At 56.0% G+C, this 24,490-nt stretch overlaps 2 protein-coding genes across 3 annotated transcripts in view; one reads left to right on the top strand and one right to left on the bottom strand.

Annotated features, from left to right (window-relative positions):
* The window catches only part of SNRK (SNF related kinase), a 54,471-nt gene extending 46,486 nt beyond the window's left edge, over window positions 1-7,985 (top strand). For both annotated transcript variants that reach the window (XM_075555988.1, XM_075555989.1), the window contains exons 6-7: window positions 1,620-1,754; window positions 4,208-7,985. In XM_075555988.1, the coding sequence (XP_075412103.1) occupies window positions 1,620-1,754; window positions 4,208-5,504 (1,432 nt within the window). In that variant the 3' untranslated portion in view covers window positions 5,505-7,985. The remainder of the gene's footprint in view (window positions 1-1,619; window positions 1,755-4,207) is intronic.
* Window positions 7,986-13,498: 5,513 nt separating this feature from the next.
* ANO10 (anoctamin 10) overlaps window positions 13,499-24,490 on the bottom strand; it is a 222,140-nt gene continuing 211,148 nt past the window's right edge. Inside the window, exon 13 of the mRNA XM_075555985.1 lies at window positions 13,499-13,930. Coding sequence (XP_075412100.1) covers window positions 13,862-13,930 — 69 coding nt within the window. The 3' untranslated portion in view covers window positions 13,499-13,861. The remainder of the gene's footprint in view (window positions 13,931-24,490) is intronic.

The raw sequence follows: 24,490 nt of genomic DNA, 5'->3' as shown, positions 1-24,490 counted from the left end.
CCTATTTCCCAGTGCATTCCTGTGAGGCCTCTCAGCTCGCTCCGGCTACTGGAAGAGGTTCAGGAATGCACAGGAAAAACTTTTGCATTTCTGAGTCGCCCTGAGATAGTTTTTGCCTTATTCACTCCCCTTAAGTTCGGTGGCGGCAGTCATGGTCACCGTGTTGGGCAGGGCACTATCCGCAGCAGAAGCTCGGCCCTTGGGAACCGCTCGTCTCCGTCCACACGCTGGCCTGCCCCGGGCGCTTCTTTCTGTCCATGGGACTGTGCAGTGTGGGCCCTCTTCGCCGGCCCGCCTGACTGCGCTCACTGGAACGTTTCCCAGGGTCGCCCACGCCAGAGCCTGTGCTGGAGCCTGCCTCCCTCTCTTTGTGGCGAGTAATTCTCCTTTGTTCGTGCGCACCCCCATTCACATAGCCAGACATTTACCTTACTCCGTGTTTTCAGTGCTCACAGTGGCGTGCGTCCCAGACTGAAAACCACCCCCTGCTTTTGGCCTGAGTCTGACTCCTGGCCCCCAGTCACACGGTGCCTCTGCCTGCTGAGCTCCAGCAGCGTACAGCCAGCCTCACAGCCCGGGACTCTTCCCATGGAGAATGCATTGATGCCCCTTCAGCTAGAGCTCCCAAGGAAGGGGCTGCGTGGGGGGCACTCTAGGTGTGGCTGCCCTTCAGTGCATGATCACAGGCCCCAGATGAAGCAGAGAGAGGGGGGCAAGCCGAGCTGGCTGTCCCTGGGGAGCCTCAGCCCTTGCTTTCCCTTACCCGATGTGAGCCGCTCCTCGTTCTGAGGGTGGTTCTTGGACTCAAAGACCCTGGAAAAGCCCCCTGAATACATCACCTGCCTCACCTAGGACTCTGCTGAGCAGCCGCTGCAGGTCAGGTCCATCGCCCCAAGCCCTGTGTTTTGTCTTGAGCGCTGGTGGTGGCCCCTAGCCCGGGCTGTCCCCCGACACTGTACACTTCTTACAGGGGGAGTGCCGAGTGTTTTCGTTAACTACAGAAAGCACCATGCACGGGTCCCCGGGCCACGTGGGCTCCTTTGCACTCGCAGGCGTGTCCCATGTGTCCTGTCGGAGAGTGGGCCTGGCCAGACTAGGGACTCAGGGGGCATTGCTCTTGAAGTGGGTTTATGAGGCTGATTTTATTCTACAAAGCACATTATGACTTGCCAATTCCCTGATCTGAGTGGATGCCGGCGTTTGAGCGCACGTTCGTGTGCCATGATGGACGCCATGTCCCTTTATGCTGCTGACAAGTCCACACTGACACACAGGGCACGGCCGTCAGGTGTGCACCTGCGAAGCCTGCTTACCTGTTCTCACACACCCGGAGCCGCCTTCCAGCCCAGCTGCCGCCAGCATGGTGGGTTTTTCCAACACGAATGTTTCCATCCAGGTTTGCAGAGTTGCAAGAGTAACCTAAGTAGCTGATAGCAGTGGCTGTGTTTCCTTCCCTCTAGTTGATGTGGGGGGTTGGTGTGATCTTTAAGCTCACAAGTCATTGCGTCTGGGTGCGTGTACATCTCTAGGTCGGGTTTGGTGTTTAACTCCAGCTCCGCCGAGCGTGGCGCGTGCCCCTCCCAGTGCGCCTCAAGTTCGCTGTGCTGTGTCTTCCGCAGAGCCCTGGAGACCAACAGGTACAACCACATCACAGCCACCTACTTCCTGCTTGCCGAGAGGATCCTGCGGGAAAAGCAAGAGAAGGAGACCCAGAGCCGATGTGCCAGCCCCAGCAGTATCAAAGCCCAGTTCAGGTGAGAGGAAAACACACAAGCCTCACCTTTTGAAATCACGGACCTGTTGATGTCGTTTCTAATGCTTCTTAACTGTGGGGAGAGGGACTCCCACCTGGGTTTCGTGTGTGTGTGTGTGTGTGTGTGTGTGTGTGTGTGTGTCGTGCACGGGGGTGGGGAGTGTGGCTCCTCTGTCATGAAGTGACTCTTTCCCCTCTCAGGCTCCGTGGGCAAGAGGCCTGTGGCCAGTGGTCTCCCTGGGAAGGCTCAGGAGCTGCAGCTTCACCTGGGGCTTCCTCACTGTGTCCCTGAAACTCGTCCCGATCGAGCCTGTCCTGCCCAGTCAGTGTCTGTCTCAGGGGTGACGCGGAAACTCCCCCTCAGTTATGTGGAGATTCTGAAGGGGCGTTACTGTGCCCTGCAGCCTGGCGCTGGCGGCAGTCAGATCAACAGCGCAGAGATGTGTCCCCGTCCGAGGCAGGCTGCTTGTGCAGGCAGCGCCCTGCAGCAGTGAGGGTTGTAGGGCAGGGGGTGTCAGACTGGCTAGCCTGAGGTTCCATAACCCTGGGCTGGGGTCTGCTCTGAACACAGCAGAAGTAAGTGTGGCTGGCACCAACGGGCGTCAGCATGGGCAGCCTCACAACTCACGTGGTGGTCTGAAGTCGAGGGGCAGGCTCAGGCCTTCCTGGTCTAGAACTCTAACCATCTTCAGGGTTGTCTGCTGGCAGGTGGCTGGAGCCCCGTGGGGAGGGGGTGGGACACCAGGTAGTGACGCTAGCTCACCCCAGAATGGAACTTGGGTCGCTGCTGGGTCTTGCCCCAAAGAAGCCCTGGTGGCGCCCTGGTTACTCATTGACCTTGCTAACTGCAAGGTCAGCAGTCAAAACCACCAGATGCCCCCTCAGGAGAAGGACAGGGCTTGTCTACTCCTGTACAGAGTTAGTCTTGGGAACTCACGGGGGCCAGCCCCCAGTGCTGTATGGTCACTAAGTTGGCATTGACTCAGTTGAGGGTGGCGAGTTTGGTTTTCATTCTGAGTGCAGTCCGCTCGCAGACTATGGGCAATTGTTGAAGGTGGCCACTTCAGGGGCTACTGCTTCTTGGCTCAGTTTGTGATTTTCTTTTCTTAAATCATTTTACTCCTGTCCAAACATGTTTGGAGAACTGGCATATGACCATCGTAGTAGAGGTCCGCCTGACTGTGCTTGCAGTGTGGACCGCGGGTACTGCAACCGGGCGAGGCCCCGGGGCACTCACGGGGCTGCCAGTGCGGGCCAGGCTGCAGCCTGCGGGGCCTCGTGAAGACCTCGGGGAGCTGGCTTCTCGTCTTCTCAGAGGACCAGACCCTGAGACCGCTCATGCTCCATCTGACCTCGGTGTGAAGCCACTGCCTTGGGGGTTTATTAGCAGATAAGGTAGCCGGGCTTTCTTCGGTGGATGCTGGGGTCCTCACGCCCATGCGGCCGCCCTCTCTGTGTGGGTGCGCGGGCGGGGAGAAAGGCGCAGCCTGGGGACCTCAACCTTGAGCTTGCCAGCAGCGTGAGGTGCTGACGCCGCATAGCCGCCGCCCTTGTCCTCGTGTTGGGAGAGATGCAGTCATCCATCCTGGGTGCACGGATTGGCCACGGACCCACATGGGCACCTCCCCTCCCTCACGCGCACCCTCTGCTTGCCTGGCGGGGCTTGGTGCCCCTCTCCTGGCTGCTCGCCCGCCCCGGTGGAGGACGGATGACTTGTCCTCCCTCAGAAAAGCCAGCGCATCACCGTGGGAGCCTCCAGCAGATGGGCCCGCCGGGTCCGGGGAGAGTGCAGGTGCCTCGGTGAGGGCGCGATGCCGGATGGAGCCTGGGCAGGCCTCACTGGAGCGGCTGTTGCTGCAGCCTCATGGCAGCTGTGGGGCGTGCCGTCGCCCAGTGCCTGGGGAGGTGAAGGGAAGCCTGGGGGGGGGCGGTGTTGGCACAGGCCAGGGAGCCGCCTGCAGAGCGTCCTTTGGCCACCATGCACAGAGCAAGTGCAGAGGGGAGGGCGCGGCCAGGCTCAGCGGCAGGCCTGTGGGGGGGCCTAGAAAACACGCGTTTGTGTGTCGCTAGCTCCGCACGTGCGGGCTTTAGTTCAGGACGTGTGCCGGCTTAGCTGACCTGCCTCTTAGATGCGCAGATTTCACACCAGCTCAGCCTGTGCGCACTGCCCGCCCTTCTGCTCGGCGAGCCAGTGGGCTCCCAGGTGTGTTTTGGGTTCTGTGCTGGCCACAGAGGACCCACTCGGGATTGGGGCGGAGTTCCCCCAGTTTTCAGACCACCCTGCCCGTCTGAGGGCCCCGCAGAAGGTTAAAGGGTTTGAATGGGGGTGTGTTGGAGTTTGTTGTTGAAGTGAGGGGTTTGCGGGGTTTTGCCCCATTGGCTCTGTGCTCTGGTTCTGCGCATCGTCTTAATCTCTCTCTCTCTCTCTCTTTCTCTCTCTCATCTGTCACCCAGGCAATCGTGGCCAACCAAAATCGACGTTCCCCAGGACCTGGACGATGACCTCACGGCCACCCCTTTGTCGCACGCCACTGTCCCGCAGTCTCCCGCCCGGGCTACGGACAGTGTCCTCAACGGGCACAGGAGCAAAGGCCTGTGTGACCCAGCCAAGAAAGAGGACCTCCCCGAGCTGGCCGGGCCCGCCGTGTCCACGGGGCCGCCGGCCAGCCTAAAGCCCACAGCCAGCGGGCGCAAGTGCCTGTTCCGCGTGGAAGAGGACGAAGAGGAAGACGAGGAGGACAAGAAGCCCGTGTCCCTGTCCACACAGGTGGTTCTGCGCCGGAAGCCTTCGGTGACCAACCGCCTGACGTCCAGGAAGAGCGCCCCGGTGCTCAACCAGATCTTTGAGGAGGGGGAGTCCGACGACGAGTTCGACATGGACGAGAACCTGCCGCCCAAGCTGAGCAGGTTAAAGATGAACATCGCGTCCCCGGGCACCGTGCACAAGCGGTACCACCGCAGGAAAAGCCAGGGCCGCGGCTCCAGCTGCAGCAGCTCGGAGACCAGCGATGACGACTCCGAGAGCCGCCGGCGCCTGGACAAGGACAGCGGCTTTTCCTACTCGTGGCACCGCCGGGACAGCAGCGAGGGGCCCCCTGGCAGCGAGGGCGACGGCGGAGGCCAGGGCAAGCCCAGCCAGGGCAGCGGCGGGGCGGACAAGGCCAGCCCTGGGGAGAACAACGCCGGCGGGGGCAGCCCCTCCAGCGGCTCAGGCGGCAACCCCACCAACACGTCCGGCACCACCCGCCGCTGCGCCGGCCCCGGGGGCCCTGTGCAGCTGGCCTCCCGCAGCACTGGCCCCGGAGAGCCTGGGCCACTGGCCTCATGCAGCATGGGCTCGGTGGGCCCGGGTGCGCTGGCCCCGCGCAGCGCCGGCGAGCTGGTCCAGAGCCTGAAACTCATGAGCCTGTGCCTCGGCTCGCAGCTCCAGGGCAGCGCCAAGTACTTCCTGGACGCCCAGAATGGCCTGGCCTTCTCCAGCGTGAAGGTGCAGGAGAAGTCCTCATGGAAGATGTGCATCAGCGCTGCGGGGAGTGCGGGGCCGGCCCCCGCCGTGGGCAGCCTCAAGTTCTTCTCTGACCATATGTCGGTGCCGACCACCCAACTGGAGCGGATACAGAGCAAGAACCTGAAAAACAACGTGCTTCAGCTACCTCTGTGTGAAAAGACCATCTCCGTCAACATCCAGCGCAGCCCCAAGGAGGGCCTGCTGTGCGCTACCAGCCAGGCCAGCTGCTGCCACGTCATCTGAGGCCACGGGCACACCGCCCGGCTGGCCCCTTCCCGCCACTCGCGCACCGTGGCTAGGAGCAGTTAGTTACTGCTTTGTCATCTGTCCACCCGACGACGTGACAACGCATGGTCTTTGTGCATGCTGCTAGACACTTCTTTTCCAGCCGGAAAGTCTATTGTGTAATTTTTACTTTTGTAATTTTAATGTGGATGATCAGGATGAAATTAAAATGTATATTTGGAACCTAATATAAACGGAGCACTTAGAAATCTATGTTCTGCACTTAACCTAGAGAGCAAGCGAGGGGCAGAGAGAGAGTGAAATCGAGAAAACCAAACCAAACCCTTTTTTTTTTCCTTGTGAAAATCCAAATTCCTGCCCTTGGTGTCCTCTGAATGGAGACTCTGGGCTCGGGGTCACGGCAGAGGCAAAGCAATAAGGCCATGCAGGGGGCCTGGGCGCCCGCCTGCTCCGAAAACCAGACCGCGTTTTGTCTTAAGCTGTAGCGTGAAAACAAGTTTGGGCTCTGAACGTGTTAACAGGGAGAAACAGATTTCCTCGTTTTTTTGTGAGTCAGTGAGAGAGAGTACTTACGGTAGGTTTGTAGGCTGAGTTACTGACAAGCAGACAATCTTGTTTGGCGATGCGGTCCAGTGGGTCGCTGGTGTCCCACTTCCACTCCCATGGTGTGCGTTTGTCCAACAGACCGGAACGAGCCTCTGGGCTCTGCTCCCGGGGGTGGGGCAGGCCCGGCGGCCCACCCAGGGGCTCCCACCCGACCACCGGGGCAGGAGGACAGCCGCTGCACTCAGACGCTGACCCCAGCCACAGCCCCGCCCGGAGAGCAGAGAAAGGGTGGGTGCCGGCTTCGGTTTGTAGGCGTTTGGTAATTAGTGATCCCTTTCGTTCTTCTTCACGTTACTTCACATCCTTTGACTCGGCTATGGAAACGGACGGATCGGAAACCAAAAACACGAAATTCACACAGGCCAACACACACGAAACGATGACAAAACACGGTGTGCTTTTCTTTTTCTTTTCCCCTGTTTCTGCTGGAAGTGTTTTTCATGTTGCCTTCCTGCCAAACACATTCTCCAAGAACTCTTGCTTTCAACTGTTCCTGTGCAGAGACTACTTGTGACCAGATAACCGTTCTGCGTGGCATTTTCTCTGGAGAGGACACGGTATATTGCACAGTGCTTCTTTTGGAAAGGGGCCAGATGTTATTTTCATCCTGCCTAGTGACGTTGGTGCCAGGCAGGCAGGCTGACTAGTGGCTGGGACCTGGCCGGCGGGGGGCAGGGGAGCAGGGGTCCTGCCCACCCTCGCCTAACGAGGTGAGGGGATGGCCCGCTGGCTTCTGGGCACGTGACGTGGCGTGGGCGGGGCACCAAAGAGCTGCCGTAAGACGGCCTTGGTTCCTGCAAGCATGCATCGCCTCGGCTCGCTTTGGGAAGACTGTATTTTACTCAGAACTCTGAATTTCACAGTCAGCATACTGACACAAGCTAAGTAACGAATTATACTTAAAACATTTCCTTTCCTTTCCAGACCTAGGCTAGATGTGTTTTAAGCTCCAGCTCTAGTTCATTGTGATATTTATATCGGAAAAGCTACAAGAATAGATGTGTGGTGAAGCCATAGAACATATTCGCTTGCAATCCTTGAGCCAGGGATCTGGCCCAGGGCCAGAAACAGATGTGCGGTTCATGTGGAGAGTGAGCGGAACATCTGTGTTCAAGGTTGGCGAGGAGTTCATCAAGGGCATGGGCAATAAATTCTTTGTTGCAGCTGTTTTCCAAGTCATGTAAATACTTTCCCTGTGATTCTGTACAGCCTCGAACGGCACCTTTTCACGAACCCGTATGTGTGTGGGTTTTTATATTCAGATGTAGATATGGTGCTCACTTAGGATCAGCAGTGTTGACCATTGATGCTGCATAGCTGTATGATAGCCTTACTAGTTGGGTGTGGTTGGCGGCCCTCTGGGTACACACGTTAGTTTGCGTGGCGTCTCCCCCATTTGTTCCTAGGTGAATGATTGTGCATGTGTCGTATGTCATTGTATGTCATCGCCCAAACGGGAGGGGGCGGATAACCATCACATCGCGATAATCTTGGACCAAACTACTTCCTTGCTCTAAGCAGTATCTTGTACCCCTGACCCTGTCTTCAGAAGCCGCATATCATGGCAGTAGTGTATAAATTAGTGTGGAGCAGCAGTCTTGTATTTTTCTGTATGTGTGTGTATATATATATATATATAATTATGTACTTCGGACAATTCTATTTAAAGATGTGACAATCTTGACACTGATCTTAAGGACAGCCGCGAGATGGAGCGGAATGAAAGGTGTCCCCTACCAAGAACGTGTGTGCAGAGGGTACGGAATTACCACCTGATGCAGTCAGTGCCTCCAATGCTGGCTGATGTTTCCTCATTGTGTAAACATGGACAGATACGTGACAAATGAGGGGGGGGGGAATCCAAATAATAAAGAGACATATTGATGTTCAGCAATAGAAACTGTGTCCCTTGTCGCCTTTCTTGCCGTCGGAGTGGCTTCGTAGAGGCCCCGCTGGGGTCGGGCCCAGCCTGCCTCAGGCTTTGCACCTGCAGATGTAGGCGGCTAAAAGAAATCCCATTGCAAACTCTCCTCCCGTGACACTTGTGAGCCTCAAGAGCTCAGGTGGGCCCCGGACGGCCCCCTAATCACACTCCCTCCCCAGGGTCACCCACTTTCCTCAACTGGTTGTCCTGATCCTGAGTGAGGAGGTCGCTGACTCCCAGCTCCCACCTGCACTGCCCGCCTCCCTCTGTGTCCACCTGCTTGGCATTGCTCCTGTTTGTGTGTGATTCTGAGGCCACCTCACTTGTACCCCGGAACCCACCCCTCGGGCAGCACTGACAACTGGCTTGGCCATTCTCTCCTGCCATCTTCCGTCACCGCGCTTCTGTGGTGGTATGCCCAGTGGCAAACAACACAGGGTTTGCTCATTTGATATATAACATACACATACATACCTATGTGTACATATATACATATATATGGAAGGCCTGGTAACGGACAGTAGGTTCCATTTCGGGAGGTCTGCAGTTGGCAAACAGGAGAAAGATGAGGCTTCCCACTGCCCTGAAGATTTACAGGCTCGGGAACCCAAAGGGGCAGTTCTTCTCTGTCCTCTAGGGTCGCTGTGAGTTGGAGAGAACTCGAGGGCAGTGAATTTGGAGTTTGGTTTTCCCCCTTCTGGCCAGCCACTGACTGGCCAATCCCCATGTTCGTATTTGATGACTGTACATTTCCCATCTTTCAGGATCCCACGTGGCCTACCATCCTGTCCTCTAGCCTCTCAGTTCCTCCGCTCCCAGCCACTACACTTAGAAGTCCCCACGGGCAGGTTTGGGGCCCCAGACCAGTCTCCGTTCCGTGCTGAGGGAGGCTCACATTTTCTCCCGGGAACATCAGACTCCCAGCCTTCCGTCTACGTGGATGGGAGGAGAGAAGTAACAGGCATGTCAGTGACAACTCCTCATCACTCACACCGAGCCCCGGTGCCCATCGCAGTCGGGGACAACGCCTAACTGGTTTTACGCAAGTCTCCAATGTGGTGTCACCCCTCACTCTTAGCCCAACATCCGGGCCATCGGCAAACTCAGGGCCATTGAGCGCGGGAGGGCGCTGCCCGCGCCATCACCGCCTCACAAACAGCTGCCCAGGCCCCCACCGGGCGCCCCGCAGACGCTCGTTCCTTCTCCCATCTCTTCTCCATGTAGCGCTGCGACTGGTCCGGGAAAGCCGAAGTCATCACGTTTTGAAAAGTGCTTCGTGTCTGAATGTTTGGCGATTGCCCACTTGTCTGTCTCTAATTCTAGTTTAATTCCGTTTGGGTCAGAGAAGGTGCTTTGTGTCGCTGAAATCTCACACTTCTTGAAACTCCGCTTCCTGCCCAGCATCTGACCTCTCGGCGACTGCTCTGCGAGCGGCGGACGAGCCCTGTTGCTGGTGGAACGTGATGTACAAGTCGGTCAGCCCCACAGACCCGCTGACTTTGCCCCTGCAGCAGTCGGTGAGAGGAGTATTGGAACCCCAAGCTGCAATTGCGGATGCATCTAATTCTCCTTTTAGTTCTATCAGTTTGGTTTCATGGAATTCCGAGGCCAGGTAAAGTGGTCATGGGGAGTTTGCCCCTTCAGGACAACCCCCTTCTGGTCCACCTTCGAGGGCGGTGACGGCTGTCCCACCAGAATTTTGTTGGGGAAACTTACCCCAGCCACTTTGGATCTCAGAGCTTGCCCCTTCAGACTGGTTTTTGGGTTCCAAAAGCCCCCACCATGTTGAAACTGAGCCCCGTTTATTGTCCAAACCACTCTTTGATGTGGGGATGGGAGAGTATAGAGCTTTTCAAGGGACACGCCGGTGACGGCAGGTGTGTAGCGTTGGGCGGTGCTATGTGGAGAAGCAATACCTTCACAGCTTGCTGTTTTTGTTTACTAACGGGTCTTAGGATCTGGTGGCAATATTTTTGACTCACCTCGTGCAGTTTAAAGTAGACCCCTGCAATCATTTTCCTTCACAAGGCTCTGCCCGGCCCTCTCGGACTGACAGGTCAGGGTCAGGTCAAGAGAGCATCAGTCACTGTCTCTTCTCCGATTCCAGTGGGCACCCGAGGAGTGAGCTCTGGGGTCCGTCCAGGAATGTCCTTGGAGGTCTCTGGCTTCTGAGCCTGTTTCCCCCTTGCCCTACCCACCCCATGCTGTGGGAATCTACCCAAAGAACATCACTCTTGGGCTTTGGGGCACTTACGTTGTGCCCCTTCTGCCTAGAGACTCATGGAAGATAGGTCGGTGGGGAGGTTAGGGAAATTACCTTCCAGGCCCCTAATTCCCTTTTCTCTCTCTTGTTTAGGATTTAATACATAGATCCTATCATTCCATCTTTCAGTCACTTCAAGTAGAATTTACAATTGCTACCATAACCCCTTGGTGAGCCTTGGCCTATGTTGCCACATTCTTGATCCTTCTCAGAGAGGCCTGTACAAGGACCTACTTTGAGCATTTTCATTCTCCTGGATCTCGGGGCAGCATCTGCTGCCGTTGGCCACAGTGCTTTCGTAGCTTCTCAGGCCCATCTGCATCTCTCCCACCGCAGAATAATCCAAGGCATGGTCACTGCCCAGCAGTGACTCTGTGTCAGGCTGGGTCTGCGACCTGTTGCTTGATAGGTTATTTCATGTGGGTTGTGTTGATGTGAAATAAATTGGCATTGGTTCTTTTAGTCAGTCTTTGTAACCCCCACTAAATGACTGGGTAGGAGCATGCAAATAAGGTCTCTACCTCAGGGATTGGTCAGTTTTTCCATTTCACTAACTATAGAGTGAGGCATCTCAGAAGCAGGAGCAGAGACTCGTGGCCAGCAGCAGGAGGAGCCGCGCTCAGCCAGAAGTAGCAGCTATGATAGCAGCCGAGACCATGCGATAGAGCAGTAGGCATCCCAGCCCACCAAGCAAGGACAGCTAAGTGCCTTCCTGCACTGGCAGGGCTCAATAAATAGGCTTTGTAATGCTTGACAGGACGAGGCAGAGACCCAGGGCTCTGTGGCTGAGGGCCTGAGGATCAGGGAGCCATGTACCTGCATGATTGAGCAGCAGCACTGCAGTTAAAAGAATTGTATCCTTCATGCTTCTGGATACTGACTTCTAACCTGTTCCCTTTCTTGATCTCAACCACACTACTGCACTGCCTGCCAGTTGTGAGTGTGCATGTGTGCACACGTGGAAGAGGAGGGAAGTGGCTGGGTTGACGGAGGCCAGCTTGCAGCCATGGGCTGCTGCCAAGGTAAGGCAGAGTGACACCCGCTGGGCATCACAGGGCTGATACGGTGGGGGAGGGGCGGGGGTATGGTGGTAGTGGTGCCTCTACTCTGTTTCCCCAGCTTGCCAGCTTCAGGCTATGCAGTCGGATCAGCAAAACTGAGAAGCAGCCCTTGCCCAGGGAGCCAACCCTCCCCCTCCCCCTCCCCCAGCCAGGCGTGCATCTGCCTTCAAGCAGAGCAAGGCGCCCACTGGGAGCCTTCCCGGCAGGCCCAGCACACACTCCCCCAGGGCCCTGGGGCCACTGCTGTTAGCCAAGGTTCCGTTCCCACGGCCTGCCCTGCACAGCTCCACCCCGCCTCCTGCCAGCAGCAGCAGCAGCAGCAGGGGCTTCCGTAGGCCACCAGTTATTCTCTGCCCAGCTAGCCCTCTGAGGAAGGGGGGCTCACACCGTGTCTCTGTAGCCTTCTCAGATCGGATCCCTGGCTGACTATTGGGGCACAGCTGCCCTGGGACCCCAGCTCTGTGCCATTTACACCCCCTTTCTGACCCAGTACAGGTGGCTGCTGTGCGGATGCCCCCTGGCTGGTGATGGCAGGTGGGGCCTCCTGGCCCCTTATCAGTTGGGGAAGGTGGGCTGGAACACGCCGAGGTGTGTCTAAACCAAGCAAGAGCCCTCTTGGGGGTGGGTGCTGGGGGGCATCTTCCCAAGGAGCCCCCTGCTCCTGGGTCGGCAGGACACAGCGCTGGGGATGGGGTCTGTGGCCAGAAAGGGCAGCACGTCTCAGAGGCTACATACAGGGCAGGCTGAGCACAGTGGGGTGGTGGTGGGGGGGTTCTTGTTGGAGGGTGCACCACGACCCTGGGGCTGTTTGGGTGTGTTGAGGTGGCGGCAGCCTCCGTCTCTTCCTCAGTGCACAGAGCGGACAAAACTTGGAGATGACATGGCGTGGCTTGTACACCCCATCCCACCCCACCGCCCCCCGAAAGGAAGCTCGCCCATGGGAGTGTGATGTGGGGCCATAGCCAGTTAGAGGGTGCATGCTGTCTGCTCCCACTTGTAGGACACTGGCGGCAGCAGAGGGACCCAAGTTTGGCCCTGGTCACCCTGGCTGTCCATTAAGGTGGGGGATGGTGCCGTGGGGAGGGCGGAGCCACGGGGTTGGCAGAAGGAATGACTCCATGGGGCACAGACGTCGCAGAATGCGCGAAGGTCTTCGCCTGGCTGACGGTTGTGAGCTAAGGTTCCTGTGCCGCCGTCCCCCCCCCGTCCCCCTTCCTCCTGCTCATTCCTTCGCCCCCCACCCCCACAGATGTGCACAGTGTGGCCCGGGGAGGAGGCGGAGGCAGGGTCTGTGTCTGGGTGCAACACCGTCCCCCCGCACCCCCTTCCCTGCCCCGGCAGTGATGGGCCAGGCTTGGCAGAGCATGCTGCTGCCAGAGGAGACGCCGAGGGGAGGCCGACGGGGATCCTGGGAAGGGCCGCAGAGGAGCCAGGGTCGGCACCAGCCTTGCTGGGGGTGGGGGGGGGGGCACTGACCTCTCTCCAACTCAGGGCACCCTACCCGCTGCCTCACAGCTCACGGGTCCACCGGCTCGTAAGCAGACAGCTCCAGGCCAGGACGGGACGAAGACCTTGGGGTTCAGGACGGCGGCTCACATGGGGGTGACGGCTGACAAGGCCAGCTCGTCCATGGACACGCTGGGACTGAGGGACAGCGGAGAGCACTGCCCGGCCATCCCCAGGGCCCATAGGCCCACGCGGGGGCGACCAGAATGGCGTGCAGCTGGGCCGGCTGGCTGCAAGGGAGGGAGCAAGATGCTGACAAAGGACAGAGGGACGGGGGCAGCGATGCCCCTTCCTGTCCCCACGGCTTCTGGGCGGGGCATCTGCAGCTCCCCTCACCCCCAGGGCCTGCCCTGCTCGGTGGCTGAGGGGTGTTGGGCCCAAGGGTAGTGCCATGGGAGCCTCGTGTGGTCAGGGGTGTGGAGACAGGGAGCACACAGTCGGAGTAGCGGGCATGTGCCTGCAGAGCCGCGCCTGTGGGCACAGCTCAAGGGGCGCCTGGTCGGGCTGCCTGCTGGCTCTCCGGTGGCCCCTCTGGGGCTGGTCCCAGCAGCACACCCTCCCCAGCAGCCTGGGCAGGCTCCCCCCTCGACACCAGACCCCGGGCTGGTTCAGAGCAGAGAGGGCAGCGGGGTCACGGGACACGTTGCTTTTAATCACGAGGTCACTGGGGGTTGCTGATGAAGCAGCTGTGAGCACACTGCCAGGTGAGCCAGGAGAGGGTCGCCCATGGCCCGCTGCTCCGTTAGCCTGCCTCTTGGAGGGGGGCAGTGAGCGGCCCCACTGAGGGGCAACGTGGAGAGGGGATCCAGGGGCAGTGTAGCCTGGGCAGTCGGAGGGTGGGGGAATAGGAGGGGTGGAGGGTGGGGAAGCTGTGCACTGGGCGCCCCTCACGTGGTGGGTCTGAGTCTGAGTCACGGTGCCCCCTGCCCCTTGCAACCAGAGCAGGCCGAGGCTGCAGACGACGGACAGACGGACAGCCAGCCAGCTCAGGGCCTCAGGGGGCCTGCTTCTCCTCACGGTCGCTGGCTTCCTCCTTCAGGTTCTCGGCCACGAGCGTCAGCTGCTGTGAAGAGAGCACAGGACACAGGTGAGCCCTGGCCTACCAGCTTCTGCCCGCAGTGGGGGCACCGCGCCCTGCCCGAGGACCCCCAGGCTCCGGCAGCTGTGACCCAGGAGAAGATGGCCCTCCTTCTTGCATGCCCCGGGGTGCCCTTGTTCCTGCAGCCTGGACCAAACCCACTGCCCCGCGCTATTCCCATGCACAGCGAGCCCACAGAGGGCACCTCCAAGGTGTGGGCACCTCCAAGGTGTGGGCACCTCCAAGGCCTGGGCACCTCCAAGGTGTGGGCACCTCCAAGGTGAGGGCACCTCCAAGGTGTGGGCACCTCCAAGATGAGGGCACCTCCAAGGCCTGGGCACCTCCAAGGTGTGGGCACCTCCAAGGGGTGGGCACCTCCAAGGGAGTAGGCAGCCGGGCCCTTCTCCTGAGGAGTGGCCATGGATTTGCACTTCCAGTCTGTGGTCAGTAGACCAAGGCTTGCCCAGAGTGCCGGATCAGAGTAGAGATGCTCCGACCGGCGTTGAAGTCCAGGCGGCTCCTGGTGAGCGACCCTCTGTGTGCAGAGCAGGGTTGCCCGGAAGCACTCAGGGCTGTGGTCTTTCTGTGGCAGGTTGCCAGGTCTGGCTGCTGAGGAAGGGTGGGGGGTCAGAGGATTGAACTGCCCACTCTGACCTCCAGCCTGGGTGTGCCCCTTTCATGAGGCCAACCTCTGGCTCCTGCTGCCCCTTATTCCCCACATGGTTCCTTTCAGTCTGCCAGACCTTGGTGACCCCAGCAACCCTGCTCTTCCTTGAGCTTATCCTTCACAGGGTGGGGCTGCGGAGGGGACCGCTGGGCATCAGCAGGCTTGGGGATGGCTGTGGAGAGGCAGGGCATGTGCTGCTGCACCATGTGGCCCGGGGCAGGCGGACATGGGCAATCGCTGGCCACAGCTGCCTGAGCACGTGGCTGCATTTATGCCACCTTCAGAGGTGGGTGACCGAGGGAGGGTGAGGAGGAGGGGTGGTGGTGGGACAGAGTCCACAGACCTGGGACAGCAGAACTGCCATGCCACGGGAGCCCTGCCCCCCCCACCCCCCAGGAGTTACTCTTGGCATCTGCTGCCTTTTCCACCGGGGCACTCCCGGGAGGCACGCTGTCAGGAGCCTGGTTTGCCTGCTGAAGCCAGAGATCACGCGACAAGGGCACGGTCGCTCGGCCTGATGGCGGAGCCTTGTGTACGAGTGTCACGTACTGCTCGCAGGACTTCTCCGCTGGCTTTCTGCCCAAGAACCAACATTTCCTGACAAGCAGCCGTGAGAACTCAAGACACTAACTGAACAAAACGTGCCCCGCCTGTGGCCTTGGCCACACACTCTTCAAGCCACCTTTCCCGCCAGTCCACGTGGGGAGTCACTCAGGCCAGGGGGCATTGGGGGCACTGGGTGCACTCCATCATGTGCATGGCTGTGGCTGGGAGCCCAGGCCTCAGGCAGAGGGGTCGAGTGTCTCCTCGAGAACCTCTCTTCCCAAACCTGCAGCTCCCACCCCAGGAACTCCTGGGCAGCCCATGGGAAGGAGCCCAGGGCAGAGGGTGGCGCTCCCTGCCCAGGCGGCGGCAGGCTGGGTGCCTCTGGCTGAAAGGTGCAGCCTGCCGGGGGCAGAGGCAGAAGCCAGAAACCAATGCTGGGTCCTGGCCGTACGACACTATGACGGGCTTCTCTGGGGTAAACTAGGGCCTGCATCTCTGTGGCTTGGCCAAGGAGGCTCCAATCCCCATCGGAGGCCCAGTGCCCCACCCCCCGGCCAGACGGGACGAATGGATCATCCATGGGGGCTGGTGGAGCAGGGGGAGAGAGCAACCGTGTTCCCCACCCTCCGCTTAAAAAAATCTGGTTTCCTTTGGAATCCTAAAATTAAAATCTCATTAAAACCATAAGCAGCATGATAATGCTGACTTCTTCACTGGGTGAAAAACAGAAAGCCCTAATGAAGAGAGAATGGGATCTCCCCAAAGCTCATTTACCCATGAAAATATTCACGTGGTGACGGATTCTTTTCAAAGCCCAAACTGGGCCCACCCCCTCCCATTATTACTAGTAAGGACAGCAGCAACCTAGTGGCTAAGAGTGCAGCCAAGCCCGCAGCTTAACCTGAGAGCCCCTCGGCCCTCCCCTCTGCGCCCAGGCCTGTGGCAGACACTGGCCCTGCTGAGCCCGTAGGCAGGGACCCCACCAGAGAAACTCCCTGCCATCAAGCTGATTCGACCCCAGAGCAACCCTGCAGGCAGGGGACCATTGTTCCCTAGGGGTTCCCAGGGCTGTGGGTGGAAAGCCTCATCTTCTCCCTGGGAGCAGCTGGTGGTTTCAAACTGCTGAGCTTACGGCTAGCAGCCCAGTGCACAACCACTGTACCACCAGGGAGCGTCCATTAGTGAGCTGAAATGGACTAGTTCGGGCCATTTTGAATCAGAGAATCATATAGTTTACGATGCTGGGAATACACAACCAGGAGGAGTGGCACTGTAGTCGTAGAAAGGGCATCTTAAGACCAATCTTGAAGTACAGTGCTCCCTGTGACAGGATTATATCTATCCCAAAACGAGGAAATCCGATCAATACAACTGTTATTCAAATCTGTGCACCAACTACCAAAGCTAGTGAGTGATAAACAAGAATTCTACCAATGTCTGCAGCCTGAAATCAACCAAACATGCAATCAAGACACACTGATAATTATTGGTGATTGGAATGCGAAAGTTGGAAACAAGGAAGAAGGAATAGTAGTTGGGAAAGATGGCCTTGATGACAGAAGTGAAGCCAGAGATCTCATGATAGAATTTAGCAAGACCTATGAAGTCTTCATCGCAAATACCTTTTATCAACAGCACGTGGAATTCTCCAGAAATGGGACTGACTACAACTGTGGGAGGAGACGGAGCTCAACGCCGGCAGCTAGCACAAAACCAAGGGCTGACTGGAACAGACCGCCCATGAACTACATGCACATTCAGGGTGAAGCCCAAGAAAGTGAAAACAAGTCCATGAGCGCCAAAAGATGACCTTGAGTCCACCCCGCCCAAATTTTGAGAACATCTCAAGAACAGATTTGCTGCACTGAAACTAATGACAGAAGACCTGATGAGCTGTGGGAAGACAGCAAGACCATCGTTCACGAAGAAAGCAAAAGGTCGTTCAAAAGGAAGAAGCGATCAGAGTGTCAGAAGAGACTCTGACACTCACTCCGAATTGTAGAGTAGCTAAGACCCACGGAGAAAGGTCAAACAGCTGACCAGAAAACTTCAAAGGGCCGCTGGAGAGAGAAGACACAGTAGAATATTATAAAACGAAGTGTGCACACCTAGAGTCAGAAACCCTAAAAGGAAGAGCACGCTCGGCATATCTGAAACGGAAAGAAAGACGAGGCTCGAGCCCGGAGTTGCAATATGGAATGATTCGAAGGGCAAAATAGTGAACAAGGCAGGAAGCATCAAAGAAGATGGAAAGACTAGTCACTACCAAAAGGAACCAGTCGGCATTCAACCATTCACAAGGTAGGATATGACCAAGAAGCAAGAACAGTACTGAAGGAAGAAGCCCAAGCTGCGCTGAAAGCATTAGTCAAAAACCAGGCTCCAGAAATTGATGGAATATCGATGGAATGTTTCAACAGACTGATGAAGCATTGGAAGCACTAATTCGTCTATGCCACGAAATTTGGAAGCTAGTTACTTGGCCAAGTGACTGGAAGAGATCCATATTTGCATCCATTCCAAAGAAAGGCCACCCAACAGAATGCTCAAATTGTAGAAAAGCATTGATAACATATGCAAGTAAAATTCTGTTGAAGATCGTCCAAGAAGGATTTCAGCAGCACACTGTCAGGGAGCTGCAAGCGGGTCAGGCTGAATTCAGAAGAGGACATGGACAAGGGACATCATTGTGACGTGAGATGGATCTCGGCTGAAAGCAGAGCACACCAGAACGATGTTTACTTGTGTTTTATCGACTGTGCCGAGGCGTTTAACTGAGGACCACAGCAAACTATGGACAGGCTTGGGAAGAATGGGAATCCCAGAAACTGCACTGTGCTAAAAAAAAAAAAACCCTTGCAAATGTATCAAGAGGCAGCAGTGTGGACAAACCTAGGAGCTGCCACACGGTTTCAAATCAGGAAAGGCGTGCATCAGTGCCGTAGCCTCTCACCAGTCTTACTCAGTCTGTGTGCTGAGCAAGTCATCAGAGAAGCTGGATTAGATCAAGAAGAATGGCATATCATCAAAAACCACATTCCTCTGGTTCGTTAATGCTTCCTCCCCCCACTCTCATGACCCTAATTGTACCTCACAAATCCTGCTAGACCAGAATATGTACATTGGTAAAGATAAGTGCTTTTGACATACAGATTTCCAAGACAGAAAAACCACTGAGCAACGATACTATAAGGGCATGGGGAGGTGGTGGGAGGGGAGAAAGGGGGAAATGATGGTGATGGATGGATGTATAACCCCCTCAAAGGGGTTGAAAAACAGAACTGTGAGTGAAGGGACACAGCAGTTGGTGTAAGATATGAATAGATATAAATGTATTAAGGGTTCATGAGTGTGGGAGAGCAGGAAAAAAGCTGATATCAAAGGGCTCAAGTAGAATGACAATGCTTTGAAAATGATGATGTAACATATGTACAAGTTCGCTTGATATAATTGGTTGTTATTTCTGTGAGAGCCCCCAATAAAATGATTTTTAAAATGTGGAATCAGATTGGAGGAAGGCTTATTAACAACCTTCAATATGGAGATGACACAGCCTTGCTGGCTGACAGGGAGGAGGACTTGAGGCTCTTGCTGACGAAGCCCAAGGGAACTGCAGCCTTCAGTGTGGATGACAACTCAGCGTCAACAAAACTCAAAAACGAAGGCTCAAAAAAAAAAGGCTCATACCTCACACCTGGGCCAGTAAGCAACATCATGATAAATGCTGAAAAGATTAAAGTTGCCAAGGATTTCGCCATGCTTGCAGCTACACTGGGCGCTCAGGGAAGCCGCCGCCAGCTGTGAGAGGACAGGTTGCACTGGGTGAGCGTGCGGCACCAGACCCCTGGAAAGCGTGGCAGAGCAAGGCGAGCCCAACCAAAGCTGTGCTGGAATGAGGCAGGTGAAAGCTGGCCCCTGACTGAGGAAGGCCAGGGAAGAGCCCCGCGTTTGAAGGACGGCGCTGGCAACGACTGACTACTGAAAGTACCACGGACCGCCAAAGAACAAACAGCTGTCCTGGGAGGCGAGAATGGCGAGAGTTCAGCTCACGTTCTTTGGACACGTTGCCGGGAGAGACCAGTCCCTGCAAGAGCACACTGTGCGTGGGAAGGTGGAGGGGCAGCGGAAAAGAGGGAGGCCCTCAACAAGTGGGACGGACACTGGGGCTGCACCAGTGGGCTCAAGCATGGCCAGTTTGGGGAACGGGGCAGGGTGGGGCAGTATTTTGCTAGGAGTCAGACCTGAGTAGCTGACACCCAACAATCAGAGCTATGGAGGCTTTGCCTGAGCAAGCAATCTTCTGCACATTTCTAATCCCACTGACATTCAAACCCGCCCTGGCCCTGGTCACATCCAGAGGCCTCAGGCAACTCGGGCCCAGGAGGCATAGAGACAGCAGCCAGCCAGTGACCCTGGGGGCCCGGCCTCCAGCTCTGCCCCTGGATGGGAGCCTTGTGGAGCTGTGGTTTGTAGTGGGATGCTAACCTGGAGCCTCCGTGGAAGCAAGCCCCGCCCATCCACTTCCATTCAGCCAACCAAAACCTCTGTGGGTGGGAGAAGCTCCACTTTGACCCAGGATCGCCCTGAGTCAGGGGCACCCGTGGCAATGGCTTCCCCATCCTTGGAAGGTGTGATTTCCACAGCTGACCACATGACAGCGGTCAGGCTTGATGGCAATCAGGTGTGCCTGTTCTCTAGCACCCTCAAGAGGTCCCAACAACGCCTGCTAAGTCCCCCGCCTCATTTCTTGCCTAAGGGCTCTTGTCCCCTGCCCAGAGCAGCTGGTGCTCCGGTGTTCTGGAGCAGAGGGCAGCGAGTGCAGTAGCCCCAACGCTTTCTCCTTGCACCGGGCGTCCATTTCCTCTCGGACCTTTCTCTTGACACCCTTTGCCCACCCTCCCCCCAGGGCCCCACACTGCTGCCTTGGGGCTCACTGCCAACACAGCCGATCCCACCTCTGGGCTTCCCCCTGGGTCCTTAGTGTAAGTGGCTCCTCCCCACAGAGCGTGAACTGGTGGCCTCGCTTCTGGAGCACAGAAAGCACTGTGCTAGAGGGAGCTTTCTGTGCACACCTGTGCCTCCGAGTTGAGTTCCCTCGTCTGCCCTGGTCACCGTGCAGGTGTGGGCCCAGCGCCACAATGCTGGCTCAGGGGAAGCTTGGGCCTGGGCCTCCAGGAGTGGCCAGGGGAGTGCAGGTGTTTGTGGTGACGGCTAAGTGGGACGGGACGGAGGAAACGCAATGGCCACGGGAAGTTCACCAAATCATCTGCTCGGTTCCAGCCCAGGATCCGCAAAGAAGGTCAAAACCCAGCTCGGGGCAGGTTCCGAAACTTGGCGAGCCTCCAGTGTCCCTGGGGCTTAGTCCTGGCTCCAAGGCTGACCCCGGGGGCAGGCGCATACCAGTCCAGCTAAGAAAATAAAACGCACGCTTGCGGCCCTGCTTCCTAGGCACATTTTGGGTTTCCCAGAGAAATCTGCCAAAGCAGGACTTAAAAAGGCACTCTGGGAGGAAAGGCCACAGCTATTCTGAGACGGACAGACTTCCAATTGAGCCCGAGAGGCCCCAGGTGCTCTTTATAACCAGCCCCAGGCACATGCTCCACGTGCGGTTTCTGACCCTGAGGCCTGGACACTAAGTCACCAGGTGAAGCGCCACAGGTGGCCAGAGGAGCTGGCTGTTAGTGACAAGGCAGAGCTGAGCAGCTCCTGGGTCTGGGAAGCTCTGGGTGCACCCACACCAGCACTGCATGGGCTCGGCCCTTCACAGTCCACTGGCGCGTGAATTAAGTGCCCGAGTTGTGGGAACTCTGAATGTGGTCCTTTCCAAGTCTGCAAAACACACATGAATTCGCTGCATAATGCTAGCACACGCCCCTCCCCAGGAACCCCGGGCTTCAGCAAGGGATGACTCTCCCCTAGACCAGCGGTTCCCAACCTTCCTCAGGCCGTGACCCTGTAATAAAGTTCCTCATGTGGTGGTGACCCCTCCCCCCAACCATAACATTATTTTCGTTGCTACTTCATCACTGTCATTTTGCTACTGTGATGACTCTGACGACCCCTGTGAAATGGTCGTTTGACCCCCAAAGGGCCGAGACCCACAGGTTGAGAACTTCTGCCTTCGACAGTTTCACACAGGCTGCATGTGGGGCTCGGGCACCGGCCTCGGCCTTGGAGTTGTTGCTCCGTGCCAGCTTCCTGCCGATCGTGGCTGGCCACCTTCACGCCTTGCCCACTTCCTGCATTGCTAATTGTGCCTGCAGGTTGGAGTCTCCTTTGACCCGCTGCTCCATCACCATGCCGTGTACTGGCTGCTCAAGGCTATTTCCTGGGGTGACTTCAAGTCACAAGGACTGCTGGCACTTTCGTCACAACGTGCTCCAGAACCCAGGCACGGACGAGCGGACTTATTCCTCAGAAGCACCGACCAGAGACAGGCCGTTTCCGCCATCTGAAAGGTGACGCCGAGGCACAGAGGAGTTGGGGTCACACAGCTCGTGAAGGCACGAGCCCAGGCAATCTGGCTCAGAGCCGGGCCTGACCGGTTCATACTGCCCAGACCTTCCCGGGCATTGGATCCCAACACTGTTCCGTTTTGGCCCTGCACCAATGTGTCACCCATTATCTGCTGCGGTCACCTGTACCAGGAGCCTCACACTTAACTAGATCACACTTCTGTTCCAGGAGGCTGAGCCCGGGGCTTCTCAGGCCCCTGATGGGGTGTGACTTCACCTAGTTGGACCTACCTGGTTTAGAATTTCTACTTCTATTACATTTCCTGACTCAAGGGAGCCTGGCTTGACATCCCACCCTGTGGACTCCGACCCTGATCTGGAAGTTCACATTTGAGCACGGGTTTTAAAATGTTGTTCAAAACCCAAGAAAGCAAGCTTAAGAATCAACTAAAATAAATAAAATCCAGGCATTCTTGATTTTTCCAAAAGAAGGCTCCTAAAGGAACAGGTGGAAAGTATGCTGGGAAAGTTGGTAGGTCATCTTTCTTCAAGAAATTGGAAAAACTGACCACGGGCTTCATACGGAGAGGGAAGAAGCCCGAATTAGCAGAGAACTCCTCAAGAAGAAAGACAGAGTGGCAGGGCTTGCTTTACCTGACTTCAGCACATACTAGACAGCCACAGTGGTCAAAACAGTGTGATATTGGTACAATGACAGAGCCTCTGACCAATGGAAAAGAACTGAAAATCCAGAAATAAAATCATCAGCATACAGACAACTGATCTTTGATAAGGGCCCAAAAAAGATCCAAAGGGAAGCAGATGCCCTCTTCACCAAGTGGTGCTGGAAAAAATGGATATCTACCTGCAGAAAAATGAAGCAAGACCCTATCTTACTCCATGCACAAGAATAAACTCAAGGTGGATCACAGACCTGAGGTAAAACCCCAAACTATTAGGGCCATCAATGAGGGAACTAGGACAAATCTGAGAACTTTGGTGCAGGGAATACATGGGTTATCTCAGGAATAGGTAAGACACAAACACAGAGGAGGCATCAACTGACAAGTGGGATATACTGAAGATAAAACACCTGTGTACATCGAAAGAATTCACCAAGAGAGTAATAAGAGAGCCAAGGACTGGGAAAACATCTTTAGCAATAACACATCAGACAAAGGCGTTGCTACTAAAATCTACAGTACTCTGCTAGCTTTCAAAAAGAAAAAAAAACTAACTGCCCACTGAGGAGGTGGGCAAAGGACCTGAACAGAAGTTTCACAAGGGCAGAATCTGAATGGTCAATAAACATATGAGAAAATGTTCCTGATCATTAGTCATAAGGGAAATGCAAATTAAAATAATTATGAGGTACTACCTAGCACCCTCTAAGATAGCCCAGTTCAAAATTCAACAAGTGTTGGAGGGGCTGTGGTGAGATAGGAACTCTTTTCCACTGCTAGTGGACCTGTAGGTATGTACAGCCACTATGGAAATCGATTTGGCGATTTCTAAAACAGATGGAGATTGAGCTACCATATGACCCAGCAATCCCCCTACTGGGCATATACCCAAAAGAGGCAAGAAATAAACCACGGCCAGACATCTGTGCCCCAATGTTCATCGCAGCACAGTTAACAATTGCAAAGAGTTGGAAACAACCTAAATTTCCATCAACTGACGAATGGATTAAAAACCTCTGGAACACACATACAAGGCACCCCTAAAAAGCAGTGATGAGTGTGTGAAGCACATTGTCACATGGGAAGAGTTGGAGGAAATTATGCTAAGCGAAGTAAGCCAAGCACAAAAGGCCAAGCACAACATCAGTCCACTGGGGTAAACTTAAAAAGCACAAGGGGCATAGGGGCAAAGCTACTAAATGCATAAATTCCCAGGGCAAGGCCCAGGCACTCTGGCAGGGTCAGAGCCAACCTAGGGATACATATGGCAGCCAACTAAATAGGAGGGGGAAAGAGGAAAAAAGAGGATGTGGGTAGTGGAGGCACAAGGCATTGCCCTCCCTCCCCATGGGGAAGGTGTTGTTTATGTCTCCAAGGAGAGGTGAGAAGGACCAGATCTCAACCTGGTGCATCAAGCCTTAAAGGCAACATGAAGTGAACCAACAGACGTCTGCAGGGTCGGCCCAATCCCAGCTACGAGCACCCTCTCCCCAGAAGATTTCAGTACAGAGGACAGCACTGAAGATACAGCCCGGGGAGAGGGGTGGATCTGCTCAGACCACATGGGAGCAACTAAGAGGGAAGGAAAGAGAGTAGACAGCATCCTGGCCCACCAAGCACTGAGGATGATATTCTTTTTGTGGCAGCCAAGGCACAGAGAGGGCCGTTGGGTCGGCCCCACCACAAGACACGGTATACTCTCACTGACCCATAGTGCTATGGGGGGACAGCACTGGAGACAAAGGGCAGGAATTGCACCAGGTCTGACGCCCCCACCCAACACAAACACAAGGGTGAAACACAAAGGGAGCGCAACCGAGCAGCAAGTGACGCAAAGCAATGAAGTCCCTGAGGAATCCCAAAAATAGACTTCAGGGGCAGGGCTTGGCACCTCATCAGACTCGATTGGGAAACATACATAAGGGTCAGCAATCCCAAGGAGAAAACAATGGGACCCATAGTTCCAGGGGGCATGGGAGAGGGGGGAGTGGGAGAGGTGACAAACCCAGGGACAATAGAACAAGTGATTGAACATGATAGTGGAACAGAAGGAAAGTAAAAGGAAACAGAGTTAAGAACTAGGAGGCGAAAGACATTTATAGAGGCCTAAATACATGTACATATGTAAATGCATTAATATATAACACTAGGGATATAGGCCTATGTACATATATTTATAGGTACATTTATAGGT

The sequence above is a fragment of the Tenrec ecaudatus genome, chromosome 8 (genome assembly GCF_050624435.1).
Source record: "Tenrec ecaudatus isolate mTenEca1 chromosome 8, mTenEca1.hap1, whole genome shotgun sequence".
Classification (NCBI taxonomy): domain Eukaryota; kingdom Metazoa; phylum Chordata; class Mammalia; order Afrosoricida; family Tenrecidae; genus Tenrec; species Tenrec ecaudatus.
The sequence above is the reverse complement of the archived record's forward strand: the minus strand, read 5'-3'. Positions and strand labels throughout refer to the sequence as shown.